General features: G+C 33.5%; 2 protein-coding genes across 3 annotated transcripts in view; one reads left to right on the forward strand and one right to left on the reverse strand.

The window, feature by feature from the left end:
- The window catches only part of LOC121416079 (probable phospholipid-transporting ATPase IM), a 60,427-nt gene extending 53,313 nt beyond the window's left edge, over positions 1-7,114 (forward strand). The window contains exons 25-26 of one of the 2 annotated variants that reach the window (XR_005970098.1): positions 249-3,908; positions 3,943-7,114. Coding sequence is in view for 1 of the 2 variants with exons in the window: in XM_041609530.1 (XP_041465464.1) it covers positions 249-887 (639 nt within the window). In the remaining variant the exon portion in view is untranslated. Of the gene's footprint in view, positions 1-248 lie in introns of both variants that reach the window. The other variant, XM_041609530.1, reaches the window with a different exon arrangement.
- Positions 7,115-14,179: 7,065 nt separating this feature from the next.
- Positions 14,180-26,199, reverse strand: LOC121416080 (pyroglutamyl-peptidase 1-like). The gene is made up of 5 exons (XM_041609532.1): positions 26,026-26,199; positions 18,665-18,834; positions 17,179-17,292; positions 16,743-16,870; positions 14,180-15,903 (listed from the first exon to the last, which is right to left on the reverse strand). The coding sequence occupies exons 1-5, from the start codon at positions 26,057-26,059 to the stop codon at positions 15,729-15,731; spliced, it is 621 nt and encodes a 206-aa protein (XP_041465466.1). The 5' UTR covers positions 26,060-26,199; the 3' UTR covers positions 14,180-15,728.
- Between the last annotated feature and the right edge of the window lie 518 nt (positions 26,200-26,717).

Here is a 26,717-nt window from a genome sequence, read left to right on the forward strand (position 1 = left end):
TTTGATTCAAACCTCCACTTCTACTCATGTGGTGGCTCCGATTAAATGGTATTCAGTGACAAACAAATCCCCCCCAAAAAAACCCAAAAAAATCTGTAAAAGCCTAATTGAAAATTTCATAAAGTGTATAATAATGTAATGATTTTAAAAAAAAAGAATCTTCATTATTCTTTTATCATATTACATTTGTATTTGTCATCTTGACTTTTTATAGTTTTCAATTAATATTTGTTTTGTTTCCATTCCAGATTGCGATAGATACTTCCTATTGGACTGTCTTCAGTCACCTATGTATCTGGGGCAGCATTGCCCTCTACTGGCTGTATGCTCTTCTACTATACTCTGAGCCCATATATGAACTACTGAGGGCGACATTTACCTATGTTGGAGTCACATTTGTTATGTGTCGTCTGCCAACGTTCTGGTTCACCATAGCTCTATTGCCTGTCATCCTCCTCTTTCCCGCTCTTGGAAGACGATCGCTGGGCATGGATGTTGCGCCGACGTTGACAGACCGCGTGAGACTGCTCCAAAGGAAGGAGGCACGGGAGGCCAAGAAGGCGAAGGGAAAGGGAGACGTGGAGCTGACAAAGATCCGAAACAAGAGTGCAATCCCCTCAAGGATCGGCTCTGCCCGACCAGGATCTCGCATGGGGAGCGGAAAGTCGCGACCTGGATCGGTCCGCTCCGGTTACGCCTTCGCCCATCAAGAAGGCTTCGGGGAGATGATCACTTCGGGGCGTAGTATGCGTATCAAGGATCCACCAGAAAAGAACGGAACAACCGGTGGTGTCAAGAAAACAAAGAGCAAGGAGAATGTGGAAGAGAAGAAGGAGAATGGTGTTACTACGGTAACAGATGAAGAAATTAATGAGATATTAGCATAGTACCTACAAATTATGTCATACATGTCATTTGGACCCAAAAGACTATTATTTCACAACACAGGTACATGTAATGTCCCTCTTCCTTGTAACAGTTTATTTTTTATATTCATGGTGTGTAAAGAATTACTAGTAATGTCTTATATTTAATCCTAAATGAAAAAATCTTGGGTAATTTTATTCTTTTTGATCTTATTTATCATGAGCTATTTCATGAAAATGAAAAGTGATATCAATTTTATTTATATCCCATGCTTACATGGTAAGTGTATATATCATTGCCTCTCCTCGCCCTGAAAAAGTGAAGACTTTAGTAAGTTGTAATAGTCTTCTTGTTTGATTGAATTGATGATTAAAATGAATTTCGTAATAGAACACTTATCTAATTAAAGTGACCATCTAATTTTTTATAGTGCTCAGAATGAATAGTTTCATTGACATTGCCACAAAAATTGTTGACATTAAGATTTTCATAATTTTAAGTATTATATGGAGATGTATATTCAAAGACCAATCATTCTAATGAAAATTACAAGGTAGTAATTTATTTTCGTAAACCTTGCATTGTATTGCAATTCATTTCTAAAGTGTAGAAATTCCAGAAAGATTGCTGTAAACATTCTAATTCAACCTACGACTGCTGTTGATTTGTTGACAGCTCTTAAAATGAATGAAGTATTAAGATACAATTGCCTTTTATTGCTTTGATACCAAAATATCATACCGACCAGAAAGGTTTATAATCTTCTAGTGTACTGATTAAAGTAAGAGAAAAACCAGGATCCTGTTTCATAAAACTTGTTACAATAACAAATCTCCAATAACAGTTACAAGCTACTGAAATCATTCAATTTGATTGGCTGATAACAAATATGTCATAGAATTTGGGCAGTTCTTATTATAAGTAGTTTTATGAAATGAGACCCAGTAGTTTTCCTCCAAACTTGCAATGTCAGGTACATTATTCTTTTATTTTAAGTTTTCACAGTTGGTACAGATAAAAAAAATTGTGTGTTCCGATTTATCCAGATATTACTTAGATTGTTCTGGAAGCACATCGTCAAAGGAGATACATGTAGTACATGTAGATCAAAAGAGGCCTTCTTTCTTTCGTATACAGAAACATTTGTCTCCACAATGATATACTTAAATCTACCAGAAGAGGAGAATATACAGTCAATGATATATTGTTGGTTAGTGTTTATTTGGTGTTGGTGTCAGGAATTTTGGTGTTAAGAGCTGTTGATTCGAGTGCAAACACCAAATTTGGGTTTATAGACATAATGCCAATCACATTATTTGTAGCTCGACACCTAGTTTAACACTGACTTCGCACCAGCTTCATTACACATCCAGTGTTATATCTGTTGCTAGTTTATGTAAACCCTAACACCCTTTTTTAGCCACCCTGTGCTTGATGAAACACTGGCTGAATTTCAGGGAAAATGGGGTTTTTTTAAACAAAGTGTGAACCTAATATAATCATGTGCCAAACAAATTTAAGCTGAAACACTGTATCCTACCAGCTGATACAAAGTGCATCAATTATTTCAATATTCAGTCTATGTCGTGAGATTTAATATTTCTGTCTTATTTGAAAGCAGTTTCATTTTCAACTTTGATGAAATGGTCAGTATACACACGTCAGGGAACATGTTTCATAAAGAAGGTTATTGACAAATGTAAAGTTACTTTTATAAGTTTATGAAATAATGCAATTTGATTGGTAAAGAGCAAATTTCATCGAATTAAAGAAGTTTCACTGATACAATGCTTGTGGTTAATTTAAATGTTTGAAATAAAAAAAAGTTCCTTTCAATATCAATCTAATGAATACACATTGGTTGTTATAAATATTAATCATATCTTCAATTTTGTTAGATGCATTTGTAAATGAAGGAAAAGTTATACTGACCAAAAGTTAATATCTGTATAGATATAATGGAAAGCTGTATTCAATTTCCTTCTATGATAATGTAGACAATTGCGACTGGACTATTCAATATTTATCAAACTTATTGTTGATTTTATTTATTACATTTTCCTGCTGTTGGTATTGACTTTTATAAAATGGCAATTTCCAAAATTAAATTATTTCCTTGAAAAACGTAGTACTTCACTCAAACCTATGATACCAGTGATATTATAAAAAAGAACTTTGTTGGTCTTAAAACCATTGCCTGTTTTTTTTTTCTTTTCTTTTTTTGTGGGGTCATATAGCATTTCAATTGAATTTCAATGAGAACCAAAATACTAGTTACTAGTTTTCTTATAACCTTACACAAATATTTTACCAATATCAAATAATTTTTAAGGATTTTTTTTTTTGAGGGGGGAATCTTATTTGTAATTTTTTTTTTGGTAACTGCATTATTTTGGAGAACCAGGAATTACATTTTAATTGAATGACAATGAATTATGTCTATAAAACATATGAAGTAACTTTATAATGCCAACACAAAATGAAATCAAAAGATTATATGACGCTATGTATCTTTATTACATTCTCATCCTTCATTAAAAAATGTAATGAATACTATTGTGTTGTGATGAAACCACGTCTAATTGCAAAGTCAATTGAAAACCCAGTCTAAGTTTTTAAAGGCATTTGTGTTGATACAGTTAATATCCTACAATTATTTGCCCTATTAGAAAGTTTAACAGTACTGAAGCATGACCAAATAACATCATCATTCATTACAGTTGGTAGATTTTGAAAGAGTTTGTTTTGATGAGGCGACTCCATGTAATTTACAGTCATAATCCAAACCTGTCTACATGTTGCTTATGTATGCCCTGTGCACTTTCCACCCCTTGATAAATATAAACAGTATAATTGCATGTATCAATATATCTCTTGAATTATGGCTGCGCAGTGTCACACATTTGTGTCTTTGATCAGGTGTTGTGAGTATGCAATATTGTCAAACAATGTCTGCATTAATCCTTTCAACACAATTTAACAATATATTCCATATACCATAGCCTCATTAAACACAATATTTCTCTACATTACCATGAGAGGTGTTACATGGTGTACCGACAGTAGTGTTTTTAGTAGCTGAGCCTCGTGGTCATAATATTTTGATACAAGTAGAATATCATGTTGCCCTAATAATGAATGTATTCTTTACTGATATTTAGCTTATGCCTGATCTTTCATTTTGCAGATCTATTGATAATAAAAAGTGCTGCCGAATGAGGTCACCATATTCTAGAAATAGCATGTTTGCATGTTCCAAATAGCTTTCAAGTGAAGAATGTACATACATAGCAAGACCTAGGATTAAATTGACAATGTCCTCGCATAGTCTCCTTCAATGCAAGTAGTTAGTAAATAATGCTTTTCATTTTATGTGGGGACATTTCAAATAATCATGAAAGACGATTTCCAATGGTTTGTGCTTGGTGTAGGAATGCTTAAATTTGCCATTCTGCAAAAGCCTTAATTACAAAAAACTTTGTAACAAGTCAGGAGTTCTATTGGTTTATGTTCATAGAAGTGTTGTGAAATGTCTTTAGATCTGCAATTGTGTCTTTCAATCTTTCACTACTCAGATTTATTTGATTCGCTGAATGATAATTTTAGATAATGCTGAAAATCATGGGACTTTCACTGCAAAAACTGTCAAATATATAATGTTTTCAAAGCATGACTGCTAACTGGTACTGCACACATAATGGAAGTCGAGTGAAATATGATCCTGTACTTACTTTTTCATTCCAGAAATGAAATATACTCAACTTTGATAATTGAGAATTCAGTCCTGGAGTATTTGTTGTAACAAGGATAAGACAACAACTTAATATATATTTGATGCATAAGAATAAAAAATCTACCTCCCCTGGTATTGGCTGTACATGAATTATCAAAATTAGAAGTGGCTCAACTTTTGATTTGTGCCCATCATATCTTGTTTATTTCCACATTTACAATTGAAATGAATTTGGGTATAATCAATACTTGTATTCATATAATAATTTTCATCAAGGTATTTTCGGAAATACATTATGTGAATGGGTGCACCGTGCTATGTATGACAAGCTCCATACCTATACTACATGCAAATGTTCAAACATGATGGCAAATCAAATTTTGTTATTCTACTGTTCCATGAAATAAAATTGTCAAGTTGGAAGCGATCAGGACAAAACTGTAAGGCACTTCTTTCTAAAATTTTGTATCATGAGATTAGATTGCTAGAGTAATTTAAAGATGTAAATCATTTCATATTTGTTATGTTATAACAAGTAGAGGCTGTCAAAGAATTTGCTATTTTTCCTTGAATATTGAAGGTATATTTTTCATTGTATATTCAAATTAATTTGTACAGTGAAATCTTGGTTGAAGAACTGTTATTCTTATTGTTTTCCTATTAGACATGATTCAACTTGCTGTACATGGTTATCAGTTATTTTGCAATCCTAGATTATGTGATGTTTCTTCAAGCTTGACTTACAATTAAGAGTATGTAAGCATCATCAATTTGGAACATGTCAAATACCAAACTTTAAATGTAATATTATAGATTCAGTCAAATCTAGAGTGGTACATCATAAAATCTGTTTTGGTTGTACATGTACATTTAGTCGGCAACCGATATGGAAACAATGAAATATAAGCTTTTATATTTGTATGCATATAGAATGCTCACATTTTGAAGTGTAAGTAAGATCTTGCTTGGCAGTATTTTATTTCCAAGAGATGTGAAATCAGTTAATGTGAATATAATGCTGCCCAAATCTTACACCCCCTAACATATGATTGATTAGCATGTAAAGAATCTTAAAATCTTTTAAATCCCTCCATTTTTGTCCACTAAATTGAGGTTAAAGTCATTCTCTTATGACCGGGAATTCAAGATATCTGCTGTAAATCTTTATGCATATTGAAAACACCTTTGTTATGCATGTACTTCTCGGATAATTCTACAATTAGTAAACTGCATAACTGCCTGCAGAAAAATTTCTAATACATGTACATACATATCTTTCACAAAGATTCTACACTGAGTTATCTTTTCTTTTTGTACACAAGGTGAAAACTTAAATTTTGTTTGGGTACAATATATAGTCTTGCTAAGGCTTCTGTACCTCATCGTAGTGAATTTCGTTTTACTTTTTTCCTATCCCCAGTATAATTTTCAAAGAAATTTCTGTTGTGTTTATATATTCATATGATTTTCATTGTGCCTTCGTGGGCTCTTCTCCTGCACCAAGTCGATCAAAGATTTTTTTCACAGAATTTCTCAACCTTGTACGATTTCTCGCTGAATATGATAATAGGAAATGATGCCTTGATCAAAATAATTCTTTATACAATTAGATCATCAGCGGATTTTTAGGCTGAATTTTATATATATTTGAATCATAGATGTGTACATTATAGAGCATATGGTGATGCGGTATTTAGGTGCACTATGCACTGTGGTCATTGGTAGTTTATTTGTTTTAAAAAGTATTAATTAGAGGCTATATATAAATCACACCTAAATGTATAACATGTTTTACCAGTAAGTTAAAATAGAGGCTGTGATGTAGTGATTTTTGCTGAATATGGGTTTTTTTTAACAAAGATGTTTAATTTTGTATCATACTATTTGTTAATAAGCTATGTCTTCATTAGAATGTATATGGCATAAGTACATGTAAAGTAAGTGAATTGTGAAAGATTTTAACAAGAATCCTCATATATTGAGGCTTGCTGTACTAAGGAGTTCCTAATAACATCTTCAAAATGTTTATTCATCAGTTGACAAACTCTGGTCAGGAGTGTGAAAAACAACTGTCACAAATATTTATGGTTGAAATTGACTGTTGGTTCTTTCTGAGCATGATAGGATTGTGTTCTCTCAGTTTAACTGGGTTTTCACTTTACAGACTTGTGATTTAATTCTGTGTCAACTATGGAAAGCCAGTGTTTCCATCATGTGTCTTGTTTGAGTATGTCGGCGCATATGAAGTGCTCTTGAAGATGTACCCATGTGCATCCCTCTTTAACCGTGCTCTTTTCGTTTTTTTAACTTGAGTGCATGCAGAACTTTTCTCAACTATAACTTATGGAGCAACTGGCCTTCCATAGCTGATTTGAATCCATTGCAACATTCTATATGACTGGCCTGTTCACTCATTAAAAGAAAGGTAGAACTCAGCATTACATGTGAATTATGTGCGTGGAAGGTGAGCTTTGTCTTTCACTTATACTATCAAAATGCTGGCAAAAAATATGACTTTGACTTGAAAAAAAAATTGTATTATTTATTCAACCAGATGCATTGTCGTAGTACTAATACATGTCTAATGTACAACATGAACATTCTCATATTTTTTACCATGTGTAGTTTGTAAATATTCACTTGTTGGGTATGATACGGAAATGTCTATTAAGTGTACTGTAATTCATGTGATGGTATGTTCTATGTATGTTTGAATTATGTTGTCGGATACACAGTTGTGTGTAGCTGAAGTCAGTCATGTATCATTGTGAGAGCTATAACAAAATAAGCAAAGTTTGTATATTTCATAGATGGAATGAATTGTCTAGTGTCTTTTATTGGATTGTGAACAAAATTCACTTCATTATGTTATGAAAATGTGGTAAATCATGTAATAACAACCTCTAAAATATATCTGATAATTTGCAAATCCAATGCTATGATTGGAAAGAGAATATCTATTTTTTTAAAACAAACATTGCTGAACTGCCCTCTCATGTACATAGACCTTAAAATGTGCAAGCCATGTCGAGTTCCAGAGCACAAAGGGAATAAAGAATAGCGCTGTACATGTAGGTGAAACTAATTTCCCCGTCTTGAAAAATGATTAACATCAAAATATTTTGGAATTATTAATATTTGAACCCCATGTTTTGAATCTATTATAACATGGAACCTATAACAAAGAGAAGAATCTCTCTTTGGTGATTGGTAGAATTCATTATTAATGTAGCTGATTTATAATCCTCGTGTGGGGATTGCAGGTACATGTATTTATGTTACATGTATTTTAGTGAAAGTGGGTACAGTACACAATGTATCAAATATGTAGTTATATTGATTGGTACATGTATGCTCACTGAATTTTTGAATTATTAACAATGGTTCTGCAATGAATGAGAAAATAATATAGCCACTGAATTGCCCATATTTTGTTGAACTATTAATGCAAGTTTTGGAACGATAACTGAAATACTCTTCTTGACCATCAAAGCACGGAGAAAGAGTGCAGTGAACGGAAGAAACATCACTTTGTAAACATTTTATTTTCAGCTTCTCATAGGTTAAGCATAGACTTTAAATACACCATTGCTCAAGTTTTGACCAGGCATCAGATTACAGGCCAATGTCGATAAATTTTTGGAACATTATCTCATTCAAGAACAGTCAATGAAGAAAGGCAAAACCAAGCATTCCATTTAAAGTGTACTAAAAATATTCTTATCAATTTAGCCTAGACTTACTGTCAGCCCATTGGAATTACAGAATTCAGCAATGTGAGAACATCACACACTGTCTTAATATTTTGTGTATTACATTAAGCTCAATAGAGTCTAGTATTATAGTATATAAATGTATGTTAAAAAAATATTTTCACATTAGTTCATCTATGTTATGTACTATGAGTATCATGTACTGTGTAAATTAATTGCATAAAATTCAGGTTTCGTGAGTTATATCATATTTTATAGATGGAATATTTAGATGATTTTAATAATAAAAAAATGGGAAAGAAAGCCAATTTTGCCTGTGTTTTGTGTTATAGTCATCAAGTGAACTGAACCATTAAAGGTCAAGTCCACCCCAGGAAAATGCTGACTCGAATAGAGAAAAATTAAACTAGCATAGTGCTGAAAATTTCATCAAAATCGGATGTAAAATAAGAAAGTTTTGATATTTTTAAGTTTCGCTGATTTTCCACAAAACAGTGATATGCACAACTAAGTGAGTCAGTCGATGATGTCCATCACTCAATATTTCTTTTGTTTTTTAGTGTTTGAATTATACAATATTTCATTTTTTATAGATTTGACAATAAGGACCAACTTGACTGAACCATTTTAGTATTAAACAATGCTAATTCCACATGTTCCGGGAGGAATTAATTGTTGTATTACTTGACAATGAGTAGAAAATTAGAATATTTCATATAATAAAACACAAAAAGAAATAGTGAGTGGATGACGTCAGTCTCCTCATTTGCATACCAGCCAGGATGTGCATATAACTGCTTTGTGAAATTAAGCGAAACTTTGAAATGTCATAACTTTCGTATTTTACATCCGATTTTGATGAAATTTTCAGTGTTATGCTTGTTGGATTTTTCTCTTTGTATTCAAATCAACTTTTTTTTGGGGTGGACGTGTCCTTTAATCAGGTACATCAATTGTGAAATGTCCAATCCCATAATGAATGAATGTCTTACAATCAGAGGGTACTAACATCAAGCTTGTTGCTCTATGTTTATAACAGGTTTATTTACATGAGTCTACATCTCATTCATGTTTGTGATAGCAAAAATGCAATTACAGCAAGAGATTGAAACAAATTTCAGACAATTATTTTGTGGGGTAGATACACGTATCATGATTTATTCTACATTAAGCAACATGTTAATTGATTTCAAACTGAGCCAAAGACATCCCTTGCATATGAACATAAAACATCAAAAGAAAATAAAGTTAAATCTTGAATTCATTCTCAATACTCAAAATACAGAGTGCCATCTAACAGATGCCACAGATAAGATGTGAAGTACTAGACCATCCAAACGTGGCATCATTGTATAAACCAACGAATGTAGAGGGCAGCAACACTTTGCGGTATGATGTGTGTTGCTGCCCTCTACGTTTGTTGGTTTTAACTACATGCATTTCCCATGAGGCATTGCAGGTTTTGTGCAATACAGGACATTCAATAGGTGGCACACTATACAGGGAATAATGAAAATTACAAGAACCTGGATGGTGTCCTAGGGAGCGTTTCATCAACATTTTAGTCTGACAAGTTGTCAGATCTGACAGCTTCCTTGATTATGATTGGCTCAGAAGCACAGTCCATATGGTGCATGTACCTGCCGGATAAAACAAGACTTGTCGGATCAACCGTCTGATACGTGAAAGTCCTTTCATGAAACGCTCCCCCCATGCAAGCTATATTATGATAAATGAGAATACAATTGAATAAAATACATACACCTCTCTCCCCATAAGTATATTCAAAGAATTATTTTCACATCAAACTCAAATGAGGTATTTTCAATTTGGCTTTACTGTTTGTCAACAGATTAACTGGCCTAATGAGAACCAACTATTCAATAAATCTCCCAGTACCTCCCCCCCCCCCAAAAAAAAAAAAGACATCATGTCTTTCTAAATGGTTTCAAGCAAAATTTTTGTTTTTACCCCCAAATATTAAATTTTGACCAATCAAACCTTGTAAGTTTTCATTAAAAGGAAGCAGGTTAGTAAAACCAAAACATGCATATTTCAAACAACCATGTCCCATTGTAGGGTGCTCATAATCATGTATTTCTATTTGATATTTCGGTTATCAAGGGTGATAATTTCCAAATATGCTAACTATATCGGTTGTTTACAGGTAATTTCCAGTTTATGTTTCACTTTTCCATTATCCACATACATGTGTATGTGCAAATCCAAATGTTATTTGATGACATCACAATGGATCGATTGCATGTTTTCTTTCAAATAAACCCCCTACCCCATATGTCAAAATAATTTCAGGAAATCCCACATGAACAAATTCTACACATTTTTTTCATCATACCTCTATACTCTTCAATCCAGGGAATGTATATATACACAAAAAGGGACAAAACTCTATTTTCTACAGATGATCTTCATAACTTAATATATCCATAAATACTTCCACGCATTAAAATAAAATATCTGAATTATTGCATCAATCACCTTTCCTTGCAAAAACTGGATTATTTCATATCGTCAAGTTGTTTTGAAGAAAACACAAGCACTGTCATGATTATATACAGTTACAAATCACTTCTTCTTTTTTTCTCTCTCTCTTTGAATGGAAATATTGATACAAGCAATGAATTATATTCCACAAATGATTGAGTTGTATTGATTATCACACAGAACTTGTTCAGTACAGCTCCACAAAATAGGAATACACTTACAACTAAAGAGGCAGGCAGGGAGGCACACACTTTTCTACATGCACAAGTACATCATCCTTGCAAATGGAAACCAATTTGGGGAAAATGGAGATCGAAAATGAACTATGATGTATATGAGTTATTGTTTTGCAATCCCTACACCATGTAATTTGTAGCAATTATATGTGCTATATACTACATAAGCCATCCATTTATTTGCAATACAGATTTCAATTCATTAGAAGAGTTCTTCGTTTACAAGCAGATGTGTACAGGTTACGGCAACTGCACTTTAGCATAACTTTGATTCAATTAATATCGTCTACATGTTTATCTCGAGTCAATGCAAATATAATTCCAATCCACAAATTTTCAACAGAATATATCATAATCCAAGTCATATACAAATCGAAGTCAATCTACATTTACTAAATTTACAAATATTTCACTAGTGATGTTGTATCAAAGCTTTCAGCCAACTGATTTCAACAAAACATACTTAAATTCAAGGTTTCAATTAGTTATAGAACAAGTTTTACTGTCTAAATTTTATCAAATATTCAAAAGTGTATTTTCATTCAACTGAAATCAGTGGACACAATCAGCAAAGTATTCATGCAGAACTGTCAATATCGGTAAAATAGTCAATATCCAAATTAAATGTTAGTCTATCTAGTCTAGATCTCTTTCAATTAGTAAAATTTCAGCTACCATATTCCTCTCAAAAGTGCTATCCATAATTAAAACAATAAGACTTTAAAACAATGAAAATTAACCATACAAAACACATGAGATATGAATTATTTTCAAAAAAGCAAAAGGACTTTCAACCATTTTTCCAGCATCCCTCCACATAATGAGTTAAGTGGGACCAATTTACAATGAAATATAAACAAATATCTATGTATGTGTTAAAAAATGGAAAGCATAAGACATCAATATCACTATAAAAATTAAAAAGAAACAAAAATATACACACAAAAACGAAAGCCATCAAAAGGCACTTAAAATCCTACACATTCACTATAGATTTTTTTTATATTAGAAAAGTCTGCAAAACAGGACCTATGTTAAGCTAAAAATTCATTGCATCTTTAATTACAAGTAACACTTACACTATACATGTATACAAAAAATACTGTTCTAAGCAAGATAACATAGTCATACATAAATTCAATATCAACTATGATAGTGCCATTGAGTAAAGCTCTCTGGTAATGATCATATTCATAGAAAGATGATCTCCAACAATCTAAGAAAAAAACTACTTTTTTTTTTTAGTTCTGCTCTAACCTACGACTACATTACAAGTACCTATGTGATAAATCATATTCCCTATGAAAGAAATACACAGATATAAAGCAATGTAATGAGAGAATGACATTTTCATTCTTACAGAATCATTATATAATCAAAATAAATTGGGCAGCAAACAGCATGGACAGAATACTTGGAAGGATGATAATGAATACAAGACCATTGACCCAATAGTATAGCACTGTACATTTGATGAGAGGGACATGCAACAAAGATATGAGCTTCACAGAAAAATATACCAATAATCAGAAAAATGAGGGCATTGATTACCCATAGAGTGGCATTTCGCTGTTTGTAAGTTACGCACATTTTCATGTACAGGGGCCGCAGAACAGTTTTCAAAGTGGGGGGGGGGGGGGGCTGACCGTGCAAAAAATCAATACGTTTTTGTACACCGTTTTGGAAAAAAGTGGGGCTGGGGGCTTTTTACTAAAACGTTGAAATGGGTCCTCATCATTTCATAAATCTATCATGATCATCTCAAAACCATCTCCAGTTGTACATGTAAGTAAGATTACATGTGAGGTAAAATTTTCTTATGGGGTGTATCATTTTTTTTTTTGGATCCCCTTATCCAAAATTAGTAATTCTTTAATCCATTAAAAGAGCAAAAAATACAAAGTCAAAATGCTCATGTATGGTAATTGTGCACAAATCCAGCCAAACACACTAGCAAAACACCTAATGCAAATGTCAGTATCTAACCCTAAAACCTAATCTTTAACCTCACTTTTTCAGAACCAAAATGCCTATTGTCTGAAGAGTCTGATTGCACTGATATTTTCCCCCACTCCCACAATTTCTAGAATTGCAACCCAATATCGCAAAAATACAATTCCATGTCATCATCTTGTGCTTTTTTAATGCCTCAGTATCCAATATGTAAGGATCAAAAGCATAGCAATTTGGTTGATTCCTCAGTATCTGTCACAGTTCCATTTGATATTATACATGTACAGTACATACATATATATGTAGGGGAAGGCGGGGTAAGTTGAGCATAGGGGCAAGTTGAGCCACCAGCCCCAGGCAAATAATGAATGAGTCAGACATTGTGGTGGTGTCATGTATTGATGACCCATAGCATAACCCCTAACCCCACCACATTATTTTCAACTTTGAAACAAAAAGTAGTTTTTTAGAGGGAAAAATATGAATTTTAGCCAAAAAAGTAAAAAAGGGTGTGAAATAGATAAGTGCTTTATAAACACACACATCTTTAAATATAATAAAGACATGATAACAACACTATTAGTCCAGGTATGGATCTTAATTCTTGTCATAGTCTTTTATATGATGGATACATAATAAATGTGTGGATACAAAATTATCGCACTAAGTTCGGACTGGGGTAAGTTGAGCCAAACAGCATGGGGCAAGTTGAGCCATGGTAATTCCTATGGTAATGTATCTTAAAAAACAAACAAACCATAAAAATCGATTGAAATGCTGGCTGAAAGGAGCAAATTTACATGACTGCTCTTTTCCTTTTAAAGAATGTTAGTATTTACAGAGAATTAGCAAGTGAAAAGACTTTAAACAAAAAATTGACATGCTGGTTCTCCCCTCATACATTTTGTACATAGTTTTTGTGGCTCAACTTACCCCAGAAGGTGGCTCAAACTTACCCCATATATGGGGCAAGTTGAGCCATTTGACATCGTTTTTTTCAAAGGTCACGATGACTTTCAGTGTGGGGATAGAAAGTTATATATAGGTGGAAAATATTTCAGAAGAATTAAATTTCAAGGCAAGGTACTTATTTCAACAAGATTATTAAACATATCAATTCTTACATGCAAAAAGCAAAAACTGTCACAACTTACCCCGCCTTCCCCTACACTGTGTTTTCTACCACTTACATACAATAATCATTACATCCCAAATGTAAAATCATACGGTTGTCAAGCACATGAAACTGGTAGTCATAAACCATGTGTAAATTTCTAAATATAAAAAGTAGGTGGGTTTCACAGCATTCATTTTCTTTAATGAATTTCCAGATTTACATACATTACAATTCCTACATGTGGATTCAAAGTGCTGAGCATCAGCATCACCAATAATACAGGAGTCAACAGGTTTGAGAGCCTTGTCCTGCTGATAGGAAAACTGTTGATACCAATCTACATTATTCCTAAAATTTTACCTACAGAACGCCACACACATACACACACACAATTATTATATAAAAAAGTTCAAGTTTACGAATGTGTATGTCCATCTTTACATCACAGGTTTATCGTTAAGATTAAACTCTGCCGCAGATATCACATTCACAAAGAAAGAGGAACAAGAAATTGAAAATGAGAGTTCTACCAATAACTGTAAAAGAAACAAAGGAGAAAGACATGTTGATTTAATAGTCACATAGTAATAATAACCATACGGTGAACTATAGATAAAGAGTCAGGTTTCCAAGAGGAAATAGATAGAGGCCAAGTAAACAAGAGAGAGGGAAAGAGAGAGAAAAAAGGACAAAAAAGAAGAGATAAATATTTAATCCACTATTAAACTAATGAAATGGGCATCAAGAAGTTCTTTAAAAAGCAAGCATTCGTTGTTCATTATTTCATATAGAATTAAATACAGTTCATAAAAGCAAGTTTAATCTGTTGTCATAGCAGCTAGTATTTTCTCTTTGAAGAGTAAAAATAATTGTCAGCTTTACGCTAGTATTCTAGCTAGCTAATGTTAATTCATTTTTTGCACAAGTTGATTTTTTACTACTATACCTACATGTACAAATACTGCCAATTAAAAACACCATTAATACGACGACATAATGTTATAAACAGCATAGAAGAGTTTCAGTTCAGTCTTACAGTTACCAATCATTTTTAAAGACTCGTAATCTTGGCAAGTATTGAACATTTAGCATTTGTAATTTCAATACAAATCTTGTTATCAGTCAATTAGAGCTGATTTCACTTTTTGATAAAAATGACAGAAAAATAATTTGATGTATGAAATCTTAAATCATAGAGCTTAATTTTAAGGAATTAATATCTTATGCCATTCTCAAAATGCTTTTTCTTATTAAGTGTACGGTAAAAATTGATTTCTAAATACACAGCTTATGATAAATCTTTTACATTAAAAAGTGAAAAACAGGAATCATAATGGCCTGTTTCATTTTAAAAATTCTAAAAACTTCATATTTCTAGAAATCATGAAAATGGTAACGCCTTACCATAACATAAATTTTGGTGTTATTATAAACTGTGTACCAAAAAAGGGTCAAAATGCCGCTAAACATTACAGCAATATAAATCTAATTTGTGCATGGAAATCACATCGCTGATATTTCAGAGGGCCTACACAAGATAAAGTTTGCTACGGTAATGAACTAACTAACTAAAACGTAGATGACTGCTCGTCCCTTGGATAGCGTCATGACTTGGTATTCTTCTCTTCAATCTGTTGCAGCATACAGAGAAGGGCTGTGCGTAGACCCTTGGCTAGGTCAATACCAGAGTATGGCTGGTTTAGTGGGGGTACGTGTATAAAGACAGAGCTGTCTGAAGATTGGTGTAAGGATAAGTAGTAGCAATAACCACACAGGTATCTAAATCACATGAGAAAGTAAAGACAAGATATACAATTAGTATTCTAAGAATGAGTTGGAATTGTTTCTAGTCCAGTCCTTGATTCAAGCTACCTACAATACGGCTAGCAGCTTTATAGATGAATCAGCGATCCCGACACTGAGATTGTTTTTCAGTTCAAAATTAGCAAACTGTAATTAACAATGCAAGACTTACGAGTATTTCATTAAAATTACAATCTTCCTGAATTGATATTTGTGCAGATACATGTAATCAAGTATTACTGAACATCCTGTGAGAGTTTCAGGTCACATGATCAAGGTCAAAAGTCATGTAAGGTCAAGGAACTTTGGCCATGTTGGGTTTTTTTTTGTTGAATTACCATCATATCTCTGTAAGTGTATTGGTCTAGTTCATAAAACGTGGACATAAGAGTAACCAAGTATCACTGAACATCTTGTGCGAGTTATAGTAGTTTTCAAAGTCAGCACTGCTGCTACATATAAATATTAGCCAGAGAAGATTACAGGACAAATTGAGGTTTATTAAGTAGATGCATAAATTGAAAATCAACATTACAAACTGGAATGAGCATTGTGAAATTCAAACTGCCATAGTACTAACTGTAATTGGAAATTAGAATTGAGAGTTAATTTCAAATTGGAAAAACACTTGAATTTGGATTTAAATCTCAAATAAGACTGACTTGGAATTGAAGTTGAAAATTACAATTAAATTGTAATTGAAACTGAAAATGAAATAAAATTTTAAAAAATAAGATAAAATGAAATGAAATAAAATAAAGATTGATTTTAAATTTCAATTGATTGCATCATTCTATCCCAGTCCCATACATTACCTTCCAGCGTTGTATGATACAACAGCCTTGACAGGGCAGTTCTCCTTCCTGTTCACTTCATCACTCACCAACGCCATGTTGATATGACTCAAGATACAGTCTGGCCCACCAATGATGCAGTTAAAATCCTGCAAATTTACATCACAAAAATGGGTAAAATATTGAGAAAAAAATCTGCCACATACAGTATACAGTGAATCATAACAAGACAATAAATTATTTCAATAAAAGTAAATATCATAGTTTTATGGTTATATTCATCAAAATACTTTTATATTTATATGTAGGTATGAACAATTTTCTTTTATAATTTCAAAACATTTCTGTGTGTATTATAAATAATTGGATCAAGGTGAAAATCAAACTAGCTGAGTATACATATGGTGTATACATGTAGTACATGGTACATGTATATTGTGTATTCATTAAAACATACCTTTGCTTCCGGACACTTGCTAGTCACATCTGGTTTGTTGTATCCTTTGTTGTGACCTTGTTGCTCCAAAGTTAATTCTGAGGCAACACTAGAAACTCCAACATGAACCATTAACTGTTGCACAATGACAAGAAAAAAAAAAATGAAATATATTACTCAGATACCTGTAATGTCTACCATAGGTTAAGAATAAATATGCTTGGTAAAAAAAATATATATATATCAATTTGAATATGTTACACAAGCCTTTGATGTTTTATTCATCATGTTTTAGGTTCTCTAGTGACATAAATATTGATTTTGATCATAATAGAACAAGCACACATCAGTAGCAATAATGCGTGCATTGCAATTTACATGAATGATGCAGAGATGCCAAGTTCAAAGACCAGCTATGCGTGAGATTTTCTGTGAATCTGAGCGAGATCACAGACATTGTGTACAATGTATATGGGGATAGGCTGTGACAGTTGCGTGAGACAGAGATTTGAGGGGATGAACAAGAGTCCAAAATGCTTGAGTCTCACGCAAAATGCGTGAGACTTGGTAGCTCTGATGATGAAAGGACACAGAAAAGTACATGCAATTACATTTAGGTGATATACCTGATCTGATCAAGTACTATGATAGGGGTTTCATTCATGAACCTTGGATGTATAACAAAAAAAATAATAAAACACTAGAAACAATGAAATATCTCTCATGATTTCATAGGGTCATAACTTAATACACATGATGGACTTGATTTCTATCAAACAAACTGAACTGTACATGGACATGCACATTTAATTGAACAATGAGAAACAGTGCAATGACCTTCATTGTGTTTATTGTTCTTGTACTATCATGACTTTCTAGAATAAAGCCTACATAGCACGAAGTAAATTTGTGGGAATATTTGCACATAATTGAAACGGCCTTGCTGGCTCATGCATACTACATGAAGGCCTATATGTATTATTGTACAGAATAGAGAGATATAAAGAGTTTGATTTGTTCTTCATTCAAATGACACTAAAATGAAAAAGAAAATTGAATGACACAAAACAGATAACATGTAATCAATCTTACAATATTTATAGACTTTAATTCTAATTATCCCTGTGCTGTTGAATGGAAGTAGCCTAAAAGGGCATCAAATTTCAAGCTCTAATACCTTTTATGGTTTCAGGTATCAGAAAATGTGACAGAATAATGATCAGCATACAGTGAACAGATATCATGCAATGGCCAGGACAAAATTTAATCTCCATACTGTCAAACAAATGCAGGTACATGTACATTGTGTCCTGCATATTACAGGGTACATGTATTTGTTTTTTCCCTGGTGACTGGGAGACCACATGCAATGTTTATTACTGATACAATAATTCACGCTTTGTTTTTATAATAGATTGTGGCCTTTGATCCTTCATAGTACATGTACAATGAAATAATAAATTCCATTCTATTGCATTTCTTTTATTTTGTCTCCAAAATTACTTACTACAGGATTGTATTCCTTCCATAGAGCCGGAACTGTAATGTCGACAACGTCGTACACAACTGGTACCTCCTTTACTACAAGCTCTATATCCTCATTCAAACCCAATTCTTTCAGTTCTTGGACCGCTACCCAACTCGCATTCACCTCGTGCTCACCAAAAGGACCAAACCCTGAAAATAAAAACAGAACAAATTTAATTGCAAGTTCCATCATAGGCTTTGCCTTTCTTACACTATTGTTTTATGTACATGTATGTAGTGGTGTAGCATTTTAGTGGACATCTCCGGACTCCATGTACATGTACATCACAATTTATGAGTATTCATTGAAATGCTAAAGCACCAGACTTTACTACTGTAAATACAGCCAATGTCCAGAGTCCATGGACAAGAGACAAGTGAAAATCTGTTCCCAAAAAATATTTGTAAATGTTAATCAATACCCCAATTATAGCCCTTGATGAAAATGTAGGAGTGTCCCACAAAATTTTATATATATTTAGGTCAATATTATCCTTCCACTGCTTGGTCAGGATTGACACCACTGCATTGTACACATGAATGAGTGAGATGTCACTGAATGTGACTTTTTGATTCCATACTAACTTGCTATTAGCTACATGTACAGTGTACCCTTCTCTCAGATGTGAGAGACTCAAAGAGCAGCCACACTGTATGAATCACTAATCACTTGCCTCCTACTTATGTGCAAGATGAGTAAACATCTTTAGAGATAATCCTGTATGCAGTGCTGCCACACTCACAAGAGAAAATCTTTTCATACACCCAGTATCGACATGAAAATTTGGAATGATACGATTTACAAAGCAACATAATGTACATGACATTGCATTCTGATAAGTGGTGCTTACTCACTGTACATGGACATTTGCCTCGCTTCTGCTACATGTAGGCAGGTGAGACAAAAATGAACCCCCCAAAAAATTGCATTTATATAACAATGAAATTCTTATGATACGGTGATTTGGTAGCATTGTAAGATCATTTGCATCCCATCTGTCTTATTGTGAAATTAAGCAACTTTTTAAAATGATGTCCACTTTTTAGTTTGTTTGATTTTTTAAATTTTCTCTATTCCATTCCAATCAACTTTTTATTGGGATTGACCAGACTGGGGAGAGGGTTATTTCATACCGACATCCTGAGGAGGAAGGGGGTGAGAAAACATTCTATTTCAATGCAACCCTTGAAGGTAGAGATACCAATGTACCAGTATACATGTACATGTATGAATATCATTCACTCCTTTATAATTTTTCAGCTGTAATTCATTCCTTAGTTTGAAATTACATGTAAACTGAAAATAGTGAATATTGACAATTAAAACAGGAAAATTTACTAAATATTCACCAGATCAGGCAGAATTAATATAGACTGGGCTATTTTGACACCTATAAAAAAAGAATGAGGGGCTGATTCAGCCCCCCCCCCCTCCCTTATGATCTCGGCCGTCGATTGCGTCATCGCGACCAAAATCGGCACATGCGTTACCCATGGCATAATCTCCAAAACTATGAGATCAAATTTTGCAAAAATTTCATTGCTAATTAATTACATGTACATGTATGCTAATTTATGCATAAAATCAAGATTTTAAAGAAAACAAATTATGAAATGTGACAGTGAGAACTTTCTGAAATGCAAACTAATGTGAAATGTTGAGGGGTGTACACAAACAAATTTTCGCACAAAAATAAGATTAAGTGTTTTTTATTTAATTCTCAATAAAAAATATACAGTAGCTTCAACTTGGTTCCATAACTCGGGAAGTGTCCACTCATAAGTCCATTTCATTTGTAGAACTGAAGGCGGCTATAAAGAAATTCATAAATCTACATTCATGTGCGTACCTGCTTATTGGAGGCTACTGTTCCATGTATATGCAAGGCGTACTTTTGGGAATATAATTTACAGTAACAAAATATGCCATATTTTTCATCAAAACTTTACTGAAATACAGTGTAATGCTCAGTATTGTACCTTTCTTCACAACTTACCTTTTCTCCCAATATATTTCACTTAATACATGTGTAAACTGCCTCTTTTATCACATCTATCAGTAGATCATGTGTTCTTTCTATAGGAGGGCATGTTATGATGTAATACAGAATGTTAACCCTAAATCTCCCGGGGTACTGTACATGTATATTGATTCTTGTCATTCCTGGGGGGGCCATTATGGCCTCTCCCCCTTAAGATCTCGGCTTAAGGATTGCGCGATCACAACAAAAATTTGCATGATGGTAGAGAATGACGTTATCTATGCAGATGCATTGGTAAATTTCACTGAATTAATTTTTTTTTATTTATTTTATATGAATTAATTATGCTAATTTATTCATGAAATCATACTTTTTGCTCACTAAATAAAGCTCCTAGAATGCTATTTTTTGTGAAATATTCTTTATAGCATTCCTAACAATTTTCAATGAAAAAGTTTCTGGTACCAAGACTGATGTCTTATGTATTTTATTGTTTTTCTTAAATTTCTTATGTATTTCTTTGTTTTCTCCTTTTTGTTTTTTATTGTTTTTTCGATGGAAATCATTCCAGACTTATTTCTGATGATAAACAAGGCAAAATTAATTAAGTTTAATCAGTAAAAGTAGAAATAATGATACATATGAATTTTGGCTAAATACATAATTTGCATTGGATTTGTACATGAAATCACGTTTATGAGCAATTTTGGGATGTACTTACATCATGTTGCGTAATGTCGTAACCGCTACATGTACCCGGGCGTCACAAATTTGGTCTCAAAAATTTTTAAATGGGGAGGGGCCTACATCTATAATCACACCAACATTTAAAAATTATAACATGATCTAACAAGTTGTAGAGGATGCTACCATAAACCCCTACGATGATACGTCACAATACAGGGGCTGCGGAACGGTTTTCAAAGTGGGTGGCGGGGGGCTGACCATGCAAAAAATCACAATCGTTCGGTCATTTTTACATTTTTGTACATGCTTTTGGAAAAAAGTGGGAGGGGGGCTGAAGCCCCTCCCCTACCCCCCCCCTCCACTTCCATGGCCCCTGCAAAACATCGTGCTCACTCAACCATGAACATACGATATCAAAATTGTGTGTGGAGTGGCTAAATGATGGATAGTAAAACAGCATAACACCATAAAATTCACCTAACAACAACTTTTGCCCAACTTTGTATTTGCACAATCTGAAAAACGACTCTTGTAACTTTCAACAAGTGGAATGCCTCTGGCCATTGGCGGCGGAAGCCAAAAATTTTAGGAGGGGACAACCCAAGAAAAAAATTTGACAAGCAAAAAAAAAAGGTTCTCAACCTAAAAATTTTAGGGGGGACACGTAGGAAAATAAATTGACAAGCAAAAAAAAAAAAAAAAAAAGGTCATCAACAATAATTTTAGGGGAGGACCGTTCCCCCCCTCCTCAAATTTAGGGGGGGACCCGTCCCCCCTGCTTCCGCCGCCTATGCCTCTGGCCGTCTCACCTGCATCACGCGATTCAACATAGCAGCAGTGTTGACTTTGAAAACTACTATAACTCGCACAAGATGTTCAGTGATACTTGGTTACTCTTATTTCCACGTTTTATGAACTAGACCAATACACTTACAGAGATAGGATGGTAATTCAACAAATACCCCCAATGTGGCCAAAGTTCATTGACTTCACATGACCTTTGACCTGAAACTTGCACAAGATATTCATTGATACTTGATTACTCTTATGTCCAAGTTTCAAAAGTCAGATCAATAAACTTGCAAAGTTCTGATGGTAATTCAACAGATACCCCCATTATGGCCAAAGTTCATTGACCTTTGACCTTGGTCATGTGACCTAAAATGCGCACAGGATGTTCAGTGATACTTGATTACTCTTATGTCCAAGTTTTATGAACTAGACCAACATACTTTCAAAGTTATGATGGTAATTCAACAAATACCCCCAATTCGGCCAAAGTTCATTGACCCTAAATGACCTTTGACCTTGATCATGTGACCTGAAACTTGCACAGGATGTTCAGTGATACTTGATTACTATTATGTCCAAGTTGATGGTAATTCAACAGATACCCCCAAATCGGCCAAAGTTCATTGACCCTAAATGACCTTTGACCTTGGTCATGTGACGTGAAACTCATGCAGGATATTTGGTGATACTTGATTAACCTTATGTCCAAGTTTAATGAACTAGGTCCATATATTTTTTAAGTTATGATGACATTTCAAAAACTTAACCTCAGGTTAAGATTTTGATGTTGATTCCCCCAATATGGTCTAAGTTCATTGACCCTAAATGACCTTTGACCTTGGTCATGTGACATGAAAATCTAATAGGATGTTCAGTAATACTTGATTAACCTTATGGCCATGTTTCATAAATTAGGTGTCATGAACTAGGTCCATATACTTTCTAAGTTATGTCATTTCGAAAACTTAACCTGAGGTTAAGATTGGATGTTGACGCCGTCGCTGCTGGCGTCGGAAAAGCGGCGCCTATAGTCTCACTCTGCTATGCAGGTGAGACAAAAATGGTCATTTTAATCAAATTTCAAAATATCATATCTCAAAATAATTCCATTCAAAAGTTACAGCAATTTGATTTAGGGGGAACTTACTTTTTTTGTGTATATATACATGTATATGACCCTGATGTTGCATGTTGCCCCATGTCTGCAACTTAATTCCCTCACGCACACAAGTTTTTCAAGATAAGAGTTAAAAAGAAATGTAATACTAATAACTTTCTCACATTGAGAATCTGCAACTTATGTAATTTTATTGAATAGTCTTCCTGAGCTTGTTGTAGTAGTAGTGTATGTATGATGGTGGTCCCCAGGTCTGCAGAACGATTTGAGTTAAGATCTTAACATGAATTTCTTTTTATTTCACAAAATCTTTCAGTTGATAATATTCCTTACATCATGATGAGTTAGTGTGCCAAATATCTCATAAAAATTTTAAAGAAATATATGATTTTCTTGGAAAAAACCTAGCAGGCAGTCATTTCCAGATTAAAAAAAAAAAATGGTGCCCCATGTCTGTGCACCCATTTACTTTGCACACGATTCAAGGATTTTGATGAGAAAGGCTGCATTTTGAAGCCGTCACAAGAAATGCCCCAAATTCAATATTTCTCCACCATTTTGAATCAGATTTTTTTATGAGTATCTGTCTACATGTAGGCCCTATGTATGTGTAAAGTTTGTATTCTTTTACTAGAAATCGCACATATAAGCCTGTGTGCAGACTTGGGGGAACTTGCCATATTTTATTGTAAAACTTATCCATCGAAGCAGCATAAAAAAAAGAAGAAAAGCTTGATTTCTTACTTTACACCTTAATTTCACTAAATATCCATCCTCCAGTTAGCCTAAAAATTGGTGATTTAGAGCCAATATAGAGTTCCTCACACGCATAAATAATTTGCTGCCGATTTCAAAACATCGCATGCGTATGCTGACGATGTTGACTTTTTTTAATTGAAATGCAAAATCTAGTGTGTGTTTTTTTCTTTTCAAGAAAAAAGTATATTTTTGAAACTTTTCAATCATGTTACTTTTTAATTAAAATGCAAAAATTATGTTTATTTTTTTTTTATTTTTTAGTTTCTTTTTTAAGTTTTTGCATTGTTTATTTTTTTCAATTTTATTTTATCATGTTTCATTATTTGGAGACTGGATTTGCTTTTGAAAGGAGAATATCTTAATTGATTTTTTTATCAAAATGCACGAACTTTGTTCATTTTTTGTTGAACTTTTTTCACTCTTGTAAGAAAATACTTGAAAACTCAGACGAAAGAATATTTCATTTCCAGATGGGTCCAAGTCCTGTATTTATGTTTTTTTTTAATTTTACTCTTTTTTCTTTTATTCACTTTTCTTTTTTTTTATTAGGGGTGCAGGTGGGGGTTGTGTTTAAAAATGGAAAATGGGGACGGGATAGGTACAAGTTTTTGTGTCAATTTTGTTTCTCTTGTGTTTAGTGTTTGTTTGGAGCTTTGATGTCTGGTTGTCGTTTAGGGCTTTGTTATCTTCTTTTCCTGGTTGGTTTTTTTGTGTGTTTTGTTTTGAAAGAAATAGACCACGCTTTTCCTTTTATTTCGGCTTCAACTAATAATTTGAATTTATTTATTTTTCTTTAAAAAAGAGAGCTCAGACAGGGCCTTTTTAATATAATGTATACAAATCTAAGAAATACATTGAAAAATTATAGAATATACTAAAGCTTACTTTTTATCCTTCTTGATACTTTAAATAAATTGCATACAAAGCTACATGTAAATACATATTTTACACTCAGCTGCTCATCCCTCCTCCTAAAAAAATGTAATCAAATCATCAATGTCCATTGTCTCTAAAATCAAAAGCTACATATTACACATGTACATGTACAGTATAACAGATTGTTGAAACAATAGAATACATAAGAATTAGGTGAAAGTCTGAAACAATCAAATACATCAGAAAAAAGCACACTTGTATTTTTATTTTTTCATACAAAGTACAAAAGGAATGATTTTTATACATAAAAAAGGACCCCCGTACATACATGTGTACAAAATTACAATACTTAAGTTGAAAAAGAGCTTGTAATTTATATAATAAAAATAAATAGGCCTACATTAGAAATTACAAAAACAATACTTTAAACAAATTCATTTAGGAAATTATCTACATGACGCTGTTTTGATGCCAACTATATCTATCATGATCACCTTCATTTGGCAAAAAAAGAGGCAAGTAATTGTGATTTTGCGTAATTTGCATAATTAATTAGAATTAGAAATTATTTTACACATAATAAGAAGAAAAATTACAAAATTAAATGATTACACATCAATTGAGCCTTCTTTCACCTTTCATTGATACCTAAATTACTTCATAGGGCTAAAAAACAAAGAAGTTAGAGCCTGTTGAACTTGAAGACTTGGGTTCAAAATGGTCACAAAAATAGGATCGGTACTCCATTGACGGGACTTCACATTAAGACAATGACCACAAATTTGGATGAATATGCGCGACTTAAACTGAAATAACTTCATAATTTCAGATTATTTGTTTATCATACAATGATACATTTAAGAAATATCCCGCATAAAGCGCATCAAGATGGGCGACACGAAAGACGGTCCTTTTTCCTTGGCTTGGAAAGACCCTTTCGTGCAATCGGCCCCGGGCTAGGAAGCCAGGGCAGTGCCTGGATCGGGCAGCTGTCAGAGGAGTTAGCCGGAGCCAAGGCGTAGCGGGACGCTCTGTGAGGGATGTGCTCAAAATAATCAATGATTGAATGAATGACAATGCAAATCACGACAAAGGTAACTCAAATAAAACGTCATTAATAATACATACCGGTGACAACGACGGTTTTCTTTTTATCTCGCATCTTCACAAGATCGTTGCTCCTTCAAAAAATTGCAATTTTATGTAAATGATTCCAAATTGAGAGTAAACATCCAATTAAATATAAAAAATAACCCCTCGCTAGCTCGGTATACGGTCTCGGCGATCTTGTGTAAATAGTAAACGTACGGGCGCGCGCCGGTATGACGCGCGCTAGCGCTGGCGATTCCACGCGCGCAGCAGCACAGCTCTAGCTAGCTTAGCAATGCAATATAGAGTAGACTAAGAGCATAGGCGGATCCAGGGGGGGGGGCCGAGGGGCCCGCCCCCCCCCCCTATTGGCGGAGCAAAAAAAATTTAAAAAGGGGAAAAGAAAGGAAAAAAGAAAAAGAAGGGAAAAGAGAGGAGAAAAGAAGGAAGACAAGCATAAGAGGAGGAAGATGAGTGAATAAAATACGATGAGGGGAAGACTTTGAAAATAATTTTTAACAAATCTTTCATGTTGGGATATAAATTTTTCGCTCGCGCTTCGCGCTTGCATTGCCTTTTAGGTGATATCTTGCTCAATATGGACCTTAAACTATCAAATTTTGAAGTCAATATACAAAACATATTTCAGCTGGGAAATTGAACTTTCATTATTCTGTTTTATTTACAAATTGATTTTTTAAAAGTGTAAAAATTTCTGTTTTATGGTCTGA

Source organism: Lytechinus variegatus, chromosome 5 (genome assembly GCF_018143015.1).
Source record: "Lytechinus variegatus isolate NC3 chromosome 5, Lvar_3.0, whole genome shotgun sequence".
Lineage (NCBI taxonomy): Eukaryota > Metazoa > Echinodermata > Echinoidea > Temnopleuroida > Toxopneustidae > Lytechinus > Lytechinus variegatus.

What these genes read in the sequence shown, in the direction of transcription:
- LOC121416080 (XM_041609532.1), bottom strand. Translation starts at nt 26,059, where the DNA reads ATGCGAGATAAAAAGAAAACCGTCGTTGTCACCG. An exon ending in GAAAACCGTCGTTGTCACCG is followed by an intron (nt 18,835 to 26,025) that starts GTATGTATTATT and finishes TTTTATTTTCAG; the next exon opens with GGTTTGGTCCTTTTGGTGAG. An exon ending in GTATCATACAACGCTGGAAG is followed by an intron (nt 15,904 to 16,742) that starts GTAATGTATGGG and finishes CATGTGATTTAG; the next exon opens with ATACCTGTGTGGTTATTGCT.